General features: G+C 37.2%; 1 protein-coding gene across 4 annotated transcripts in view; it reads right to left on the bottom strand.

Annotated features, from left to right (window-relative positions):
- Positions 1-17,782, bottom strand: part of GALNT1 (polypeptide N-acetylgalactosaminyltransferase 1) — an 88,756-nt gene that overhangs the window by 36,207 nt on the left and 34,767 nt on the right. For 3 of the 4 annotated variants that reach the window (XM_018070074.2, XM_018070073.2, XM_018070076.2), the window contains 2 exons: positions 9,510-9,739; positions 3,214-3,388 (listed from right to left, as the gene is read on the bottom strand). In XM_018070074.2, coding sequence (XP_017925563.1) covers positions 3,214-3,388; positions 9,510-9,648 — 314 coding nt within the window. In that variant the 5' untranslated portion in view covers positions 9,649-9,739. Of the gene's footprint in view, positions 1-3,213; positions 3,389-9,509; positions 9,740-13,340; positions 13,432-17,782 lie in introns of those variants that run through there. The other variant, XM_018070075.2, reaches the window with a different exon arrangement.

The following is a 17,782-nucleotide window of genomic DNA, read 5'->3' as shown; positions in this document are numbered from 1 at the left end:
CAATTCAGGCATATGTCAATGATTTTAAAGGCATTTATGTGCATCAGTAATTTTGTGCCAAATAATAAAAATAAATATAAACCTGTTAACACCACTAGGGCACAGCTCAGCAGAACAAGAGGTGTCAATGTCCATACCTGTCCTGTACTGAGGAGTTCCCTCAGCTAGAGAAGTGCCTAGAAGTTATTAAAACGACTCATATTTTTATTCTTCTAGTAAGGGAACAAAATTTCTTGGCCAAAACATAAACAGAATGCCCAGAGTGGGTCATCTGTAGAGATTAACCTATGAAAACACTAGGACCAAGCACGTACACCAATGACCTTGTCTTCACACAGATGGCAGGGGGGTCGGCAGAACTAGAAATTAATTAAAGGATAATGTAGACTACTTCAGAAGTTGCTCTCCAGCTGACAGGTCGTGCCATCCCCATTAAATACATGTGGCAAATTGGTCCTGGCACTCTTAATTCCACCAGCTTTCCCATGATTAACTGTAAGGCAAAACTTTTACAGGCTTCTGTACTTCAGAAAAACTGACATGCTGGAGAATTAGAGGACTTGAAATAATCACATCTTCCCTCTACACCACATTAAAGGAAGCAACCCACAAAACCTGTGAAGAAAATAATTACATGGTTGAACAGCTAAGTGTGCCTTTGAACATATCCAGCTTTTTCAAAATCTTGATTGAAAGTGCTACTGGCAGCTGTTCCGTAGGCACATAAATGTGGTAAGGAATGATTAAAAACTACCCATTCTCCTTCTCCATAAACTATTTACATATAGCCAGGGACATAGAACAAGTTAAAATAGAAGTAATTCCACTAATGCACCACAAAGCATTTCTGACCTTTAAGTATTTTGACTAATCAGATAGTTTCATAAGACATACACATAACACCAGAGGATATTTATAGTTTTAACAATTCTGAAAATGGTTACAGCGTTTTTGAAAAGTAATACTAATCCATCCATACAGATTAAGATATTCTTTCATTGTAAAGACAGTATTGTTCTCAAATTTGCTGGGGAAATGCTAACACACTCCCCAGCTTCTTAATTAGAATGACCTTATAAAGTACATGTTGAAAAAAGACAAAGGAGATTTTTGGGAATAATTTTTCTCTCGAAATCTACTAAAAAATGCACACAGAAAGTAAATGTTAAAAAATTTGACAGGAATTTACAAGAACAGAAAATCCAACTGTGCCCTGAGACTTTACCCAAAATTTTATTCTAAGATTCCGCTTTCACACACAGAGTACAGTGACAGTATTGTATCCAGACAAATGGAAAAGAGAAGCAAATGCAACATTACAAAACTTACAATGCCTGTCTTACTGCAAAACACAATAATTCTAGAGCATAACCAAGTGTGAAAGACAAAAATTTCCTATAGCTAAACTTAATTATAGAATTATAATTTCATTTTTCTGCAAGCTTGAGTGATGCTTAGGCAATATTTTTTTAATAGTTTGTAACAATTTCTCTTTCCATTTTTGGCTAATTTAAAGTCTAGACCTCACAAAGCTTAATTTTGAAGTTGATTATGTCAACTTTTTAGATCCACAAATTTATTTTCTTATCTTTTCACTTACATTATGGAAATGGTAGAATATATACATGCAAGTTTTCAAATATGAATGCTGAAAAAAGATGATATTTAATTTCTTCATACTTCAGGGTCATAATGAAGACATTACTTCTATTTACCATCCAAATAACCAAAAATTGTAACTATTGCTTCCCCAAACTTTTGTTAATTCCTTCCATTATGCTCTTCCAGAAAAACATGCAGAAATAATCCCATCTTAGTATCTCAGCTTTGACAAAATTCCCCAATGAAGCAGATGATTTTCCTTGCAGCTAAAGCAAGTTGAGAATCCTAACTACAAGTTCTTTGCCAGTGGAAGTCACCACTTAACAGGGAGGCAATTTCTTACCCTATAGATTGTGAAAAAGGGGGCAGACATTAGATATGAATTTGTACAAATCCAAGAGATCCCATTGCCAAGTTACAACAATGACCAGAGCAATAACACAAGAGATAAGGATATACCTCTCCCCACCAAACAACATCTGTCAGATTGGAAAGAAAACCTGCAAGTTCATGATTTGCATTCTTCCACTACAGTGAGTAACAGACAAGCAGTGACCAAAAATCTGACCAAAAATATATCTGAAAATTGATTGAAAAGTTACACTAATTCAAGATTGTGAAATCGTATTTTGAAAAATATGCCTCAATTATTAAGAACACCAGCACTACCAGGAACTCACACACTACATAAAATCACTTTCATCACAACAGATGAAGGTACCTACAAACCAGCTCTTTAACACTCATTAAAAAAAGAAAAGCACAGAGAGTTTCATCTCATTTTCTTAATATTAATCTTCTGAGGTAGGAGATGAAAACAAATTCATCCAGAAGCTAGGCCTTGTGTATATGGAAGCAAAGCAGAGCTTCTAAAGAAATAGGGTTTCTATAGCATCTGAATATTGCATGAGAATGCAGATAATTGGGAAAATTTTGTTTCATGAGCTATATTCAACTTGAATGTCCCGTTCATAAACAAGAGAGGCTGGGGAAGGGGGAGTCCTCAGCTACTTTGTCAGAGGAGTCCCAGGAGAGTAATGGAAGCTCAGTTTTCTTTAAAACAAGGCTACAATTTTCTTTTTAATTACTTATGACTCAAATAGCTCTGACAGGATCAATATTTCAGAGGCAAGATCAAAACCAAACCAGATGGATATTAGAAAACATTATAATGCAATCTAAATGAAGCTTTGCACATTTCATTAGGTAACAACATTTTAAAGGATTTTCCTCATCATCCAATCTTTTCTATTTTATATAATGCAGAATTTTAGACTGCCTCCTTAGAAGCAGTGCATGAATTTTTCAAATAAGTAACTTTTTCCTGAAATGTCAAGTCTTAACTAACTTTGTTTTCCTTCAACCAAATTAATTTCTATTCTCTGAACGGGTTTCATACTTGTAATCAGATTCAAAATTAAATAACACTGAAGAAAACTGGTTTTCTGCAGTTCCATCTTATTTTACCAGTAAGTATCCTATATATAGGAAATTACCCAACTGTTTGCTTGAAGGTTATATCTTACAGAACCGAACTGTTGTTTTGGATTACTCTTTGCACAGTCTTCATTTAAACAAAAGTACCTTCTTGATACAACATAAAGTACTTACCCTTCTAACCTGACATCAGGTAAAGATCTGTTGAGTGCAATCATTTCACTTGCCATTAAATTAAATTGATTTATTTTAAACATTTCTTTCATTTTTTCTTGCTCCTCTTTAGGAATGACCACAGGCTTCCCCATCTCTCCAGGTCCTTCATGTGGTTTTTGTATGGGTTCTGGAACTAATAATAAATAAAACATTACTAACTACTTTTAGGCTTGTTTTTGTTTGTTTATACATTATTTTACACTGTAGGAGCATTCATATTTAAGATAGTTCTAAACCCCACCAGGTTTTGAAAGTGAAAACAAATATTCACATTTGGGAGTTTAACAGAAATAGTTAAATGCTATTCTTAGACACTACAATTCATGTAAAAAAAACCCAATACCGATTTATTTCTATCCATCATTACATCATAATTGACTTTACTAAAGTTTCTGTAAAAGAAAATTCAACTTTTCCAGGAAAGTCTGTGTGTGCAAGAAAAATCTGGGATATAAATGAGGGGAGATCACACAGTACTCTTCAACTTTCTCAAGAAGTGGAGGGGGCAGGTACTGATCTCTTCTCTCTGGTGACCAGTGACAGAATCCAAGGGAATGGCCTGAAGTTGCATCAGAGGAGGTTTAGGCTGGATATTAGTAAAAGGTTCTTCACTCAAAGGGTGGTTGGGCACTGGAACAGGCTCCCCAAGGAAGTGGTCACAGCAATGAGCCTGACACAGTTCAAGAACTGTTTAGACAGTGCTCTCAGGCACATGGTGTGGTTCTTGGGGCTTTCCTGTGCAGGGCCAGGAATTGGACTTCAGTGATCCTTGTGGGTCCCTTCCAACTGCAAATATCCTGTGATTCTGTGATAAATGTCTGATGTTCCAGACCAGTAAAGGTTCTATTAAAGTAAAAGTGTAGCTTTACATTTATCTCCACATTTTTATTTTGACAGAATGACATTGGCATTTACAGTTTAGAAATAATTTCTCCTGTTTGCACTAATATTATTTTTAGTCAACAAAATTACATTTGGAGTTTAATGTTAGTACTTAAACCAGTAACACTATACATCTTTAAACAAACAAAATCTTAAATATCAACTATCTGATAAAATTGAAGAGGGAGAGAGGGAGGCAAAAAGGAATCCCGACTCTTGAATTATTTGGGGGTTTAAACAAAATAAGTGAAAAACAAATGTCTTTTAAAAAGTTACACTTCTCTTTACAAGTACCGTTCACTTTTCTTCTGAAAAGAAATGCCAAAATAGTGAATTTAAGGTATATTAAAAATTCAGTAAAAATATTAATTAAAAAAAATAGTAATTTAAGATCTAAACAGAGGAATAGGAAGTATTTTAAAATAAAGACACCAAATTCCTTTAGAAATAAGCCTAGGTTCAAATTACTTTTAATTTGCACCTTAGGATAGCAAAGTGTGATTAAAGAGCAAATAGCCACACAAGGCATAAAAGTAAAATTAAAAAAAAAAAAAGCCCAAGCCTTCCATCCTTGATGAAACACTGAGGCTTAAAATATATATTACTAATAAATAAGACTTTTTGCTAGCCTGCATTTAGCGCTAATCAGTAACAAGCACAACGTGCTCCTTGAGAAACTTTCATTTTCGAGTACCTGAAGAAATTGCACTAGTTGCATTCACACAGTAACAATTAGCAGAGAAAATCCTCCCACTGTAAGGATGCTTTCTTTTTACCAAACTCCCCACGACTGCCAGTTGAGCCATAAAATTCTAGAAGTTGTAAGCCAGCCACTCATACACTGAAAATTGATAGAATAAGTATGTTCAAGCAGATCCTGAACAGATTGGCCTAGGTGTTTGTTTTGGCCATGGGCTAAACTGAACAAACAGCTTGCTTTGCATCGTTGCCTCTTAAGAAGGTATGGTTGAACCTGCATCAAAACTTTCTGATTTGCAATTGGACAACCTTTTAAATTAGAATTTGTGCCTTTCTGGGTGTAATTAACATAAAATTATGGTATACAATAAGGTAATTATTTGGGCTTAATTTTATATAGTCAGCTATTATTACGTGGACTATCATAATAATTTTTATTAACTGTGTAGAATGAGAATATAATTAACTTAGACATAAAATGATTAGACAATGAGTGTTCCACATACTTAAAACAATTAAACCAAAACAATCAGAATATAGGTATATTCACCATGTTTTTCAGAACTCTGAAGAGTGAATGTCTTATCCTACCAAATTACCTATTTAGAAGAAAAAATCATTTCCTGTTTCATTTACACTTCCAGTTGTTCCTTAACGTTTACTAAAACAGTCAAATTGAATAGCTAAATTAACTGAAAACTCATCTCTCACGTTTGCAGACTTTGGTGTTAGATGAGAGTTTAGCACACCAGTGACTTGGATCCTGGTGTACAAATTCCACAAATTCATAAGTTGAATTTTTAAATTTCATTAGTAAATACACATTACTTCATTACATGTTTTACCTCAGTAATGTACTCCATTCTTTTGCAGAAAAATTCAGCAACAACAAACCAGATCCAGATGTTTTGTTCAACTCATTAAATGCAAAGACAGTCAAACTTGGTGCACAGACAGGGTGATGACTTTCCAAGAAAAGTTAACCATCTGAAGTTTCTGAGAACCATGCCTTTTTTTATGGTTTTCCGTTTTCCCACAAAAGCACGTAGTTTTCACATAAACACAAACCAACAATGTTCTCCCAAAATGACTAATACACATTGTTAAGCGTTCAAACCACAGTGTTCTTCTGTCAGCTAAATACAAAAAAAAAATATTTCCTTTGAAGGACTGTAGGCATGTACTGATGACATACTTCTGAAAAACAGAAATTTAATTTACAGCTACAAGTTTCAGAACTAAATGAATTAAGTCATTAATCATCACCCAGCCCAATGGGAAATCTAGTAATGTTTTCCGAGACATCTCTTAATTTTATTGATAAACCATTGGTTTCAAAGGGGGCTTGATCTCTTCCAGATCTTCATTAAAAAATAAGGAACTGCTTATGTCTGTGGACTACAAATTTCTTTTTACCAGGCAATATGCCTGATGAAAGCCAGACACTTCAAAATCTAAGACCACCTAAAGCCAGGAAAAAGGGGTCGATTTTTCTGGTGAGATGTCTTTAGTGGCTACAACAATGTAAACCGACCAGTCCAAAATCATCACCTTTGGAGGCATCACCATAATTACAAGAAAGCTGTTTGGACAGGTAAAAGTTCAGAGAAGTTCTGTCTCTTGCACACACCTCAGCCGTAACAAAACGAAACTGATTTATGATGAACAGTTTGCATTTTCAAAAATTCAACCTGTATTTTACATCTTGAAATTGCTCGCTTTTCTTAGGATTTTTTTCATGCAGGTGAGATTTCTCAGAACCAAGACACAATTCAGAGATTCTATCTTTACCAGAGCTCAAAATTCAGAACATAAGACTTGACTGGTACTTGACAAAAATGACTGGCCATATTTTGTCATTGCCCAAGAAAAGAGCATAAATAGCAAGGAGCTGAGACTACAAGACTCTTGCAATACCAATCCTAAATCTGAAAGATTCCCCACCATCCTGTGCTTCTACTAATTAAACAAGGGGAATGCACCTTGAGGGAAAAAAAAAAGGGAAAAAGGATGAGTTTGAAAGTTTATTTAGAAACCATATCAAGTGCCAAAGCTGGAAGCTGATTTGCAATCATACCTTTAAGAAACTTTTAAGTAGGGGTAAAGAAGGATTCATTTCCTATGGAAAACATCCTAACTTCATGAAAACCCGAACTGTCCAAAATTATCTCCAAAATCCTGTGCTCCTGCTGAAATAGCTAAAGACTAATTTTTCCAACTAGACAAGCACAACCTAAAATAAACAAAAACTCTTCAGAAAAACTTACTTATATGCCAAGTAGATTCATTAAATGCTATGGAATTCTTCCATGAATGGCAAAGTGAAGTTATATACCAGAGTGACAAGGACAAGAGGCTATTAAATTCAGAACTCTTATATAATTTATGCTGAATCAAGAAAACTAATTCAATTATGGAAATTAATAGGAGTGAAGAAAGTGAAGTGAAAAACCAGATTTTGATAAAAGTTTCACAGAAAAAATATCCTCAATGTTATCTGAAGATTCTAGACATTCTGAGCAGGAATCAATCCACTAGAGATTCCAAGCTGGTAAACTACTGGAACAAGTAAAAATATTTATGATCAAGCATGCAACTCGGTTAAAAGGAAGTCACAGGGTCAACTACAACCATGGTTTCTAGCAGACCTATTTCTGTACATACCTTATTACAAATCAGCTGTTTAAAAGAACCCAAAAAAACATACAAAACTACACACAAGATTTTGTTTGCTTGGTTTGTGTGGTTTTTTGTTTGTCTTTTTTTTGTTTGTTTACCAGTCAGCTATAAGATATTAAAAAGATATCAAGGATTTTAACACACACAGATTAGTGAAAGGTCAGAATGAAGACTGTACTCACCTAAGTAAAGCTAGTGTTGCATAGGGAACATCATAATACTAATCTGTCAAAACTGCAGACTTTCCCTCACCTGAAAGTTCCCCCCACTGACTTTACACATAAAGTCACCTAAAATTTCAACATCATCAAAATATCAAACTAAGTTTGATAAATATTGACTTTAATTGTTGTTTGTCAACAGAAAAAAAAATACAATCAACAGCACTAAAGAAGCCTGGCATAAATTCTCTTCTTAGCGTGGGGTAAAAACTTTATGGGAATCCAAAAAGTGGATCCATTCCTATACAACAATATATCAGTCATCTTACCATCAAAAAAATTTCCCAACTTCTGAAAAAAAAATAAAAAGAGAACAAAAAAAAGACTGAGTTTCTATAAAAGATATACTTTCTACATAAGCCTAATTAATTTTCTCATCACTTTCCTGCGTGCTTATTGAAAAAGAAACCCAAAAGATTAAATGCAAGCAACTAAAAATTTAAGTTCCTTCTGCAAAAATTCAGGTGAATTAGAACCTCTCTAAAATGTTTGCATGCAGTTGTGGAAAAAACAGTTCAGAGACACTGCACACAGAAATTCTGCATTCTTACACATCGTTGTTCTCTGTATTAGCCTGTTTTCATCGTGGGGAAAAAACTCAACTAAACCAAACCTGACATTTCCTAAATATCTCTCTAGTGTTATTCTGCAACAGAGCAACATTATTCTTAAAATACTTCAGAAAATTTCCCAGGAAGGACAAGGCTGTCCATATCAGATGTTAACAGTTGAAAAAGTTTTTTGTGATGGAAAGCATTAATCTTGAGTACAATTGGCTGATTAGACTTAATAACTAGTATCACTGCATAAGTTTCTTATATCAGCAGTGAAACACAGACACAGTCTTTCAGGTGGGAGAGACACCACACTACAAAATTAGATGTTTCACAAATGAACTGGAGGCGGCAGCCGCCTGCAGCTCTAAATGCATATGCTGAGACATTTCAGGGATGAGAAATCTCCCCACACCAATCCTTTCTTCCATGTGATCAACTATGTTGACCTCCTTAAAACAAAGTCGGCAACATAAAAAGTAGTGTTTTCAAAAAAAAAAAAAAATCAACCCGAAAAACCCCATACCCAGCTCATCTAACTGGTATTTGGAAACAAAGATGGCAATAACAAAACTGAAAGCTTATCTAAAGACCTTTAGCATGCAATAATACAGGTGTCACTTAAAAAAAGCTGCATACATAAGCATGTGCTCATTTGTCACTTCTCCAACCAAGCTAATCATATTTATTTTCATAAACTTATTTTCATTACAATACTCATTGTCCCTTGTTGCTACAGTCACTGTCTAAACTTTTGCTTAGGTGGGGTTGGGGGCAGGGGGTGTTTTTTGGTTTGGTTGGTTGGTTGAGGTCTTTTTTGCAGGGGCAGGCAGCCAGGTAAGCTTGGTTGTTGGTTTAGTTTGTTTTACTACCAAGTCTAGTGAAGATAAAAGTGCCTTTGCTTCCTCACCAGTGTAAATTTAAAATATACTTTAGATTATATTAACATAGCTTACATTCTTGAACTTCTTGTTGCATAGTTTAATTATTTTTTTCATTTACATTACTGTTTAAAATGCTACATCTAAGCATTTAAGTCTGCATCATACATTTCAGGCAATGTGGTTCTTCCCTAGTCATTCAAAGAAACATAGAACATTCTACAACACCTAAATGCTGACGCAATGCTATATTGTTGCTGAAAAACAATCCCAAATGTTTAAAAAGAGTGCAATTTTAAATGACCATAATTTAAAGGACACTCAGGCAGAAAACTTACCATCTCCAGCAGGCAGGCCTCGTTCTTTTTTCTCATCGCATTTGTTGCATTCACTGAAGTACAGCAATAGAAACATGTCCAGAAGGACCCAAACCAAAGAGGTGGCAAGGACCACCTTGCAATATGCAAATTTTTTCATGGCACTTTAAGTCAAATACAAAAAATAAAAAAGTATAAATAAAAATATCAACAGGTTGTTTTAATCCAGTTTGAGAGACCACGTTCTATATCTGGAAAAAAAACAAAAAAGAAAAAGAAAGTCACCAAATTTACCTGAGCATAGATGCTAAAAGCAGAAATTTTAACTCCATTTTAAAGGTAGCAACTTAATCACCAAATGCTGTATGTAAGAAAACGAATGCTCTATGCATTCCAGTGAGATTAAGGGAACAGGGTCAATTAAAGCAGCATGACTCCAGTCCTTTACTATGTCAACATTCATTATCTGAAATGTTAAAATGAGTGATCAAAAGAGTCCTCTCCTGTGCCACTGAAGAAGAAGGTAGGCACATCAAATGAAATTGGAACTCTCTGGATCCTCTGGAAATTGGAACAATCTAAATGAATGAAAAACAGGAACATCCTAGGAAGCAAGGTATCAATGTGTACTGTGTGAAGCCCATGGCTAATATTTCTCATGCTCCTCCCATATAGTACACACTGACTTTCTGGGCCCATACTAGGAATACTAGCCTACAAATGCCTGTGTTTTACATAGGGTCTAATGGCACATTACAAATTTGTCACAAAGACAAATGCTTTGCTTTCAGCAAACCAAAAATAAACATCCCTTTTGGCAAAGTTAAACAGTAGGGAAGGTTAACAAAGTACCCATAAGCCACCATGATCACTTACTAGGTATTCAAAGCTAAAGGTATCAACTAGTAATTCTGACACTTACAGGGACTTTAATAGCTCAACACTTGATTATAGAGCAAACCTTTATACATTTTTCAACATGTATACATTAGAATTTTAGAATGCCAACCTTTGAAATTCTCTTTTGCCCTACTCAAATTACAAATGAACTTTGTTACAAAGACTGCCTATTTCCACGACTGGTAGTGCAGAATCAAGAACAGCTTTGAGCCTAGTCACTTACACTAAAATATAGAGGTTTTTAATTTTATTTTTTGTTTACACTAACAAGTTTCCTGCCATAGCAGACATATTTCAATTCGAGGTGCTCCCGAAATGTTTCCCAGTGGGGACAGCTTACCAGTTAAAATTAGAATTGCAGATACTCTTAACTTATAAAATAAAGGGAAAGTAAGACTTTTCAAACGCACACTAGAATTTTAAAAGGTAAATGCACACAGTTTTCCGTACATGCTTTCAGTGTAAACTGAAGAATTTATTGAAAAGGAGAACTTTAATCACAAGCCATTGTGTTGGTTTTGGCTGCGGTAGAGTTAATTTTCTTCACAGCAGCTAGCTGGGGTCATGTTTTGGCTTAGTGCTGGAAAGAGCATTGATAACACAGGGATGTTTTTGTCACCGCTGAGCAGCTCTTACATAGAGTCGAGGTCTTTCTGCCTCTCACCCAACCCCATCAGCGAGGAGGCTGTGGATGCACAAGGAGATGGCAGGGGCCACAGCTGGGACAGCTAACCCTGACTGGTCCAAGCGATATTTCATACCATATGGAATCACATTCAGCATATAAAGCTGGGCGAAGAAAAAAAGAAGTGGAGGATGTTTGGAATGATGGCATTTGTCTTCCCTAGCCATTGATACACGTGATGGAGCTCTGCTTTCCTGGGAATGCCTGAACACCTGCCTATCCATGGGAGGTAGTGAATGGATTCCTTGTTCTATTTTTCTTGTTTGTGTAGCTTTTGCTTTATCTCAATCCATGAATTTTCTCATTTTTATTCTTCCAATTCTTTCCCCCTTCCTACCAGGGTGGGGAGACAGTGAGTGAGTGGCTGTGAGGGGCTTTTGCCAGCTGGGGTTAAACCACATCAGCCATGACTAAGCAAAAAACCTCACAGAAAAGCCTGTATCATTTAAGACAGCCCTTCCTTTAGCATTTCATTGTCATAATTTGACCCCTACTTCCCCTTGGCCTTCTGAAGGCAAAATAAGATGACAACCCTCTTCTAAATACAGCTTATTTCTTCTTATTGGCAGCAGACGCATCCATGCATCCATATACAATGAATTGGCACAGGTTTGGATGGCATAGCAACATAGAAGCCTTTCAGTTGTACAGTGCCAGAAGGGTATATATCCCTCTGCTTCCTGCGTAAGGGAACATCAAATGCCAAGAATGAATTTTGTTTGGGATCCCAGTTTGCAGCTATATCGTTTTGGTGTACAGGGATGGTTGTATGAAATTAAGAACTGCAAAAGTATCTGTAATTAACAATTTGAGGATAAAATGGATGAAATTACCACAACAAAACATTAAGTGAGGTATGTTAAGAAAAAATCCTAGGGCTTGTTTGTTTGGGTTTTTTGGTTGTTTTTCTGGTGTCCTTTTATTTTTTTTAAATAGACACGAGGATAGACCTGAATTCTGGATCTTGGGAGCTGCACTATGAAGTTCTGTAAAACCACTGGCAGCAGTAAAAGAAAAATAATTTGTTACAGACTACTAAGTAGAAAGTAGAAACCAAACCAACCCTATGCCATTAAATAGTATCTGCTTTCTCATCTTGAGTGCTGTGTGAACATCCAGTCTTGTAATTTCAAAAAGGATATAGAAGGATTAGAAGGAACAAGTGAGAAGTGTGAAAGGATGAATTCAACAAAGAACAGCTTCATTATAAGATGAAAGTAGCATTTTTCCTGGCTGAAAAGATGTAACCTAAATCAAGTGGCAGGGCTGTAAAATCAAAAGCTGTATGGAGATGGTAAATTGAGATCAACTGTTGCCTTTTACTCTTCCGTCTTGTATTGGCAGAAATCAAGTGAATTTAGCAGCAAGAGGTTAAAAAACAAAAAGGAATGTATTCCCTACAATGTGTAGTCACACAGGGGAACTGCCTGTCACAATACACTGCCAGTGCTACAACTCTATTCATCAGCTATTAAATACCAAGTGCTCACCCCTACTTCAGGCAGTCCCTGACTGTGAACCTCAAGTCACTGCATGCTAGGAGAGTACAGTGAGGAAGTATCCTTACAATTTCTCCTATTCTCTTCCCTAGATATGTGTATCGACCATTAGCACAAACCAATACTGTATACTGACAAGATCTCTCTGACATAGTATGACTGCACTTAAACTCTCCATACAATAGTTTTCTTTTACTCCAAATCAGGACACTGTAGAAATGACTTGGTAAAGAATCAAGTCATACCATAATCCTGTTTGTACTTAAAGAACACAAATGTTAATTAAACATCACATGTTTTGAAAGAAAACTGTATCAATTCTTATAATCTCGGACTTCTTGAAGTTCAGACTTGTGAGATATTAGGCTATAAAAGAAAGTGTAAAACACACAGGAACACAGTGCTTAGGGATTCTCAAATTAGCAAGACACCAGGAAAATCATCATAATAATCTAGACTTTCTGTCCATAAAAATACTAAAAATATCAAGTGTTTTAGAATGCATAGGCTGGTATATCTGCCTCTAACACAAGAAAACTCCTTTGACAGTTCAGTGAAATGTCAGAGACACTTTGTGAACCTTTTGAATCCTTTGAGGATTCAGAGAAGTCATGAAGAGATGGTTATGCAGAAATTCAACACACTGTTTACCACTGATAAGGCCCTTCCCTGTACCTTTAGAGGAAGCCTTTCACTCTCTTGGGCAGTTTTCCATCTCATGATTATTTTACCACTGATTTTATGACAGCAATCCCCCTGTCTGCTTACCAGCAGAATTCAGACAGCACAGCAGTGAAGCAGAGGGGCCCAGAAACTCAGATGAAGCAAGTGTTCTTAGCATACCAGAAATCTGACCCAGAGGTCTGGGAAGAGGACTCCACCATCCAGGGTTCGGGCTATATGCCTGGTTCTTCTCCCTAGTGCTGAAGCAGTGGTGGTGGCCTCACCCATGGGATGGATGCTTTGCCTGAGGTGTTGCTTCTTCAGTGGAAGGGTCTATGGGACAAAGTAAGCAATGATGAACAGTAGGTAGATGCATCTTCAAAGAGACCTTGTAGTGCCACAAGTCTGAGCCCCATGATGCAAGAAAGAAGAGACAGCTAGGCGTTGCACTCAGTGGATAAGTGGATGGAGACTCCTAAGATGGGGAGTGAGTGAGAGACAAATATGGGAAATTAGTGACTTGTGGCAACATGAGAAAAGCCTGTGGATGAGCCTTTCCAGAACAGTTATAATTCCTGGGATGCTGTTGAAAGACTGATGAATCTGCCTGAGTTTAGCTTTTAGACAAGCACCCCTTGGCTATTCATTCAGATATGAATCAATGACACTGCCAAGTGCCACATGAACCTGAGCATATGAGCAGGGACAGCAGAGCTCAGGGTGTGACAGTAGAATGTAGCAGGCATGAGATCCAGATACTGCTCCCCTCAATTGCTCCAGTGGGATGGCAAAATACTGGCAAGTGTGCACACAACCTGTCAACACCTGGTTGCATGGGTGGTCTCAAAGGCAGGCTTCTAAGACCACAGGACCTGCTTTGAGGAATGACGGCTGCTGGCCAGGAACCGCGATGTGAGGCACGCAGCATCATGGAAAACTCTTGCTCTACTTCTGCAAAACACATAGAAAGTGGTAGCACAGCTACTTCGGAGGAATACAGAAACATTTCCTGAGAATGTGGAGAGGTTTTCAGATAATCCTGGACTATAAGTTCAAAAGAAACAAGAGCAGCAACAAGAAAGGTACCTTAAGGATACTGGCAAAAAAAAAGACTGAGAATAATGCAGGTCCAGTGCTCAGCATAAAAAAGGTCGAGATATTCAGTTTCTTTTTCACCTAGATCAGAATCCATGGCAGAGCCTGAGGGAGTTAAACTTCACACACAGTACAGACAGACTGAGTCAGGGATCTCACAAGCCACTTGGACATGTGCAATTCCATGGTACCAGATAGGCAGCATCTGAGGCTGCTGAAGGAGCAGGCTGATCTTACTGCACGGTCATTCTCTATCATCTCTGAAAGGTCATGGTGACCTCGAGTTGCTTCAAGATTAGAAAAAAAAAACTATCATCAGGAAGGAGAAGGAGAATCTGGAGAACCATCTGCTAGTCAGTCTCACTCTAGTCCCTGCAAAGATTATGGAAGAAATTGTACATACAAACCCACAAAAAACCCAAACAACAAAACAAAACAAACCCAACCCCAAACAAATCAAAAACTATAATCACAACACAAAAACTATACCATACTTGAACAACTTGGCAGCTTGCTAAGAAGAGAACTGTAAAGAGGGGAACAGCAGTGAATGCTGTTTACATTGACTTCAACAGGGACTGTGACAGTCTTCCAGAGTATTTTTTCAGAACTTAATGAAATTTAACCTGAAGAAGTAGCCTACTGGCAGGGTGGACAGCTAGCTAGCCCACCACGCTTTATGGGTTCTGACCAACAGTACAAAGTCCAGCTGACAGACAATTTCCAGTGATAATTGTCTGAGGCCAAACTAGAGCTGATACTGCTTAATGTCTTTACTGAGCACCTGGCAGATGGGACTGAATGCATGCTCAGTAAGGTTGCTGGTGACACCTAGCTGGGGTGGAGCATGCAGACGATACCATTAAGCAGTATGCAGGAATGGCCCAGGGTGGCTGATTCAAGAGACGTCCAAGAGTTAGAAAAACAGGCAGGTTGAAACCTCAAAAAGTTCAATAAATGCAAGTACAAAGTCCTGTATGCAGCATAGAATAACCTTATTCCATGCAAGATCAAGTTGGATGGGGCTTGAGCAACCTGATCTAGCTGGTGGTATCCCTGCCTGTGGCAAGGGGATTGGAACTAGATGATCTTTGACTTCCCTTCCAACCCAAACCATTCTGTGATTCTATGATTATTATCCACATATCACAGAATCAACCAGGTTGGAAAAGACCTCTGAGATCATTGAGTCCAACCCATGACCCAACACCATCCTGCCAACTAGACCATGGCACTAAGTGCCACACCCAGCCTCTTCTTAAATACCTCTAGGGACAGTGAAACCACCACTTCCCCGGGCAGCCCATTCCAATGTCTGATCACTCTCTCTGTAAAGAATTTCTTTCTAACGTCTAACCTAGACCTCCCCTGGCAGAGTTTAAGACCGTGCCCTCTTGTCCTACCTCTGGTTGCCTGGGGGAAGAGACCGACACACACCTGGCTACAATCTCCTTTCAGGCAGTTGTAGAGAGTGATGAGGTCTCCCCTGAGCCTCCTCTTCTCCAGGCTGAACAACCCCAGCTCCCTCAGCTACTCCTCATAGGTCCTGTGCTCCAGTTCCTTCACCAGCCTTGTTGCCCTTCTTTGGACGCTCTCCAGCACATCAGTGTCCTTCCTGAACTGAGGGGCCCAGAACTGGACACAGTACTGAAGCTGGCTATTAGCATGCTAGAAAGCTGCTCTGCAGAAAGAAACCTTTGGAGCCTGATAGCAACTTTAACATGAATCAGCAGCATGGTCTTATGGCAAAGAAAGTCAACTGAATTTATAAACAAGTCCAGTAACCACAGAAATAATCCCCAAATACATAGGTTTAACAATTCTATTTACCTACTGAGCAATGTAATAAAATTGAAAATTTTTTGCAAAACCAAGTATTTTTCATCCCTTTGAAATACTGGATAGTAGATGACAAAACTCTTATGCCACGGAAGAAAAAGGAGTATTAAAAACACCCTGGAAAGGGTAAAAACAAAGGCTGTAATTTATCAAGAATAAACTGAAAAGAGGAAAAATGGGTACGTTCGAGTCTTGTTACTTCTGAAGGTCAAGTGCATTTTTTTTTCTCTGTGACAAAACCCGTGATACATTTGACACTATAGAAAAAGGTCATCTTTAAAATTACTGCTCATATAAAGAGCATTGTTTCACTTTACGACCTCTTTTACAAACACAGTTGGCACAAGAAAGAAAGCCTACCCTTTTTTCAGTATGATACATAACTATTCAGTCATTTTTATCTTTGGATCAACTTCATCTTTGTTTATACTAGTGATCAGTCTTCAATATGACTTTGTAACAGACTTTACAAAGGATTTCATTGCCGTTATACAGCTAAATCAGGATTCTACACTGGATGCGTCACGTAACCAGACAAAGCTGATGTAAAGTTTGTTTTCTAGACTTTCAGATATGAATAAACAGAAGCTGGCACAAAGTAAGGGCTCATCAAAATCCTGACACAACATTTGCTATGTCTAAGCTATTAATATCAATTTAAACCAAATGGAAAATGATTAACCGAACAGCATCTAAGGAAAGATTGATGGTCTACACGAAATTGAATTTTCAGCTTCTCAGTCTATGTAGTAATGAGGGAGAAAAGACTGGCATACTCTAAGGTAACATATTAGGCATATGTATGGATTTTTGAGCAAAATTCTAAAAAATGAAGCTAATGCAAATTGTCATGAGCAATGTCTACAACTCCCTATCTCTGAACTATTAATGGACCAATCCAGTCGATTACACCCATATTTGAAAACAGAAGCGACTGCCAACACTACAATCAGGTTTCAGAACTACTTTTGCTACTGTGTTGATGTGTTGTTTTTTTCTTTTTTACTGGCCCATGCTCTGTTCAGTTGGTTTCAGTGCTTGTTTGCAGAGGGTTCATTACTATCAGATCATCAGTAAACAGGTCAGTTTGACAATAAATAAAGAACCACCTTTCAGTGCTATAAAAGCAAATGTAAAAAAACCCCATTCAAACCAGAAGGTCAACCCATCACCTGTGGAAAATGTGTGTATTCTGCATCTTCTTCACAGAAACACAAATGCATCCAGTAAATTTCAGCAGGCAAAAATAACACTCATGAGTTCAAGGATGCCAGTACTCTACTGCTCGGAAGTTAATAAAAAAGAAGTATTTTTCATCAGGCTATGCTCGTTTGATGGATTTTGAAAGGTTTTAGTTCAGTACAGTTCAGCAAGTAAGTTCTGAAGAGGTGATGAAAGAAAACATACTAGTCTGAGTAGTATGAAAACAATTCATTAAATCTTATTCTTAGAAAAAGCTGAGAAATGTTGGTCAGTAAAATCAATTTCTATTCTTCTTGCTCTGTGCAGGAAGACTGTATTTTTAATTAATCAGAAGAGATTTTTCAATTAATAAATCAAGTTTTTAATTGACATTTGAGAAAAATATCAATTATGTTTCTAAAACTTGTAGG

This window comes from Manacus vitellinus, unplaced genomic scaffold, assembly GCF_001715985.3.
Source record: "Manacus vitellinus isolate BGI_N305 unplaced genomic scaffold, ASM171598v3 scaffold_17_pilon, whole genome shotgun sequence".
NCBI classification, from domain to species: Eukaryota; Metazoa; Chordata; class Aves; order Passeriformes; family Pipridae; genus Manacus; species Manacus vitellinus.
The sequence above is the reverse complement of the archived record's forward strand: the minus strand, read 5'-3'. Positions and strand labels throughout refer to the sequence as shown.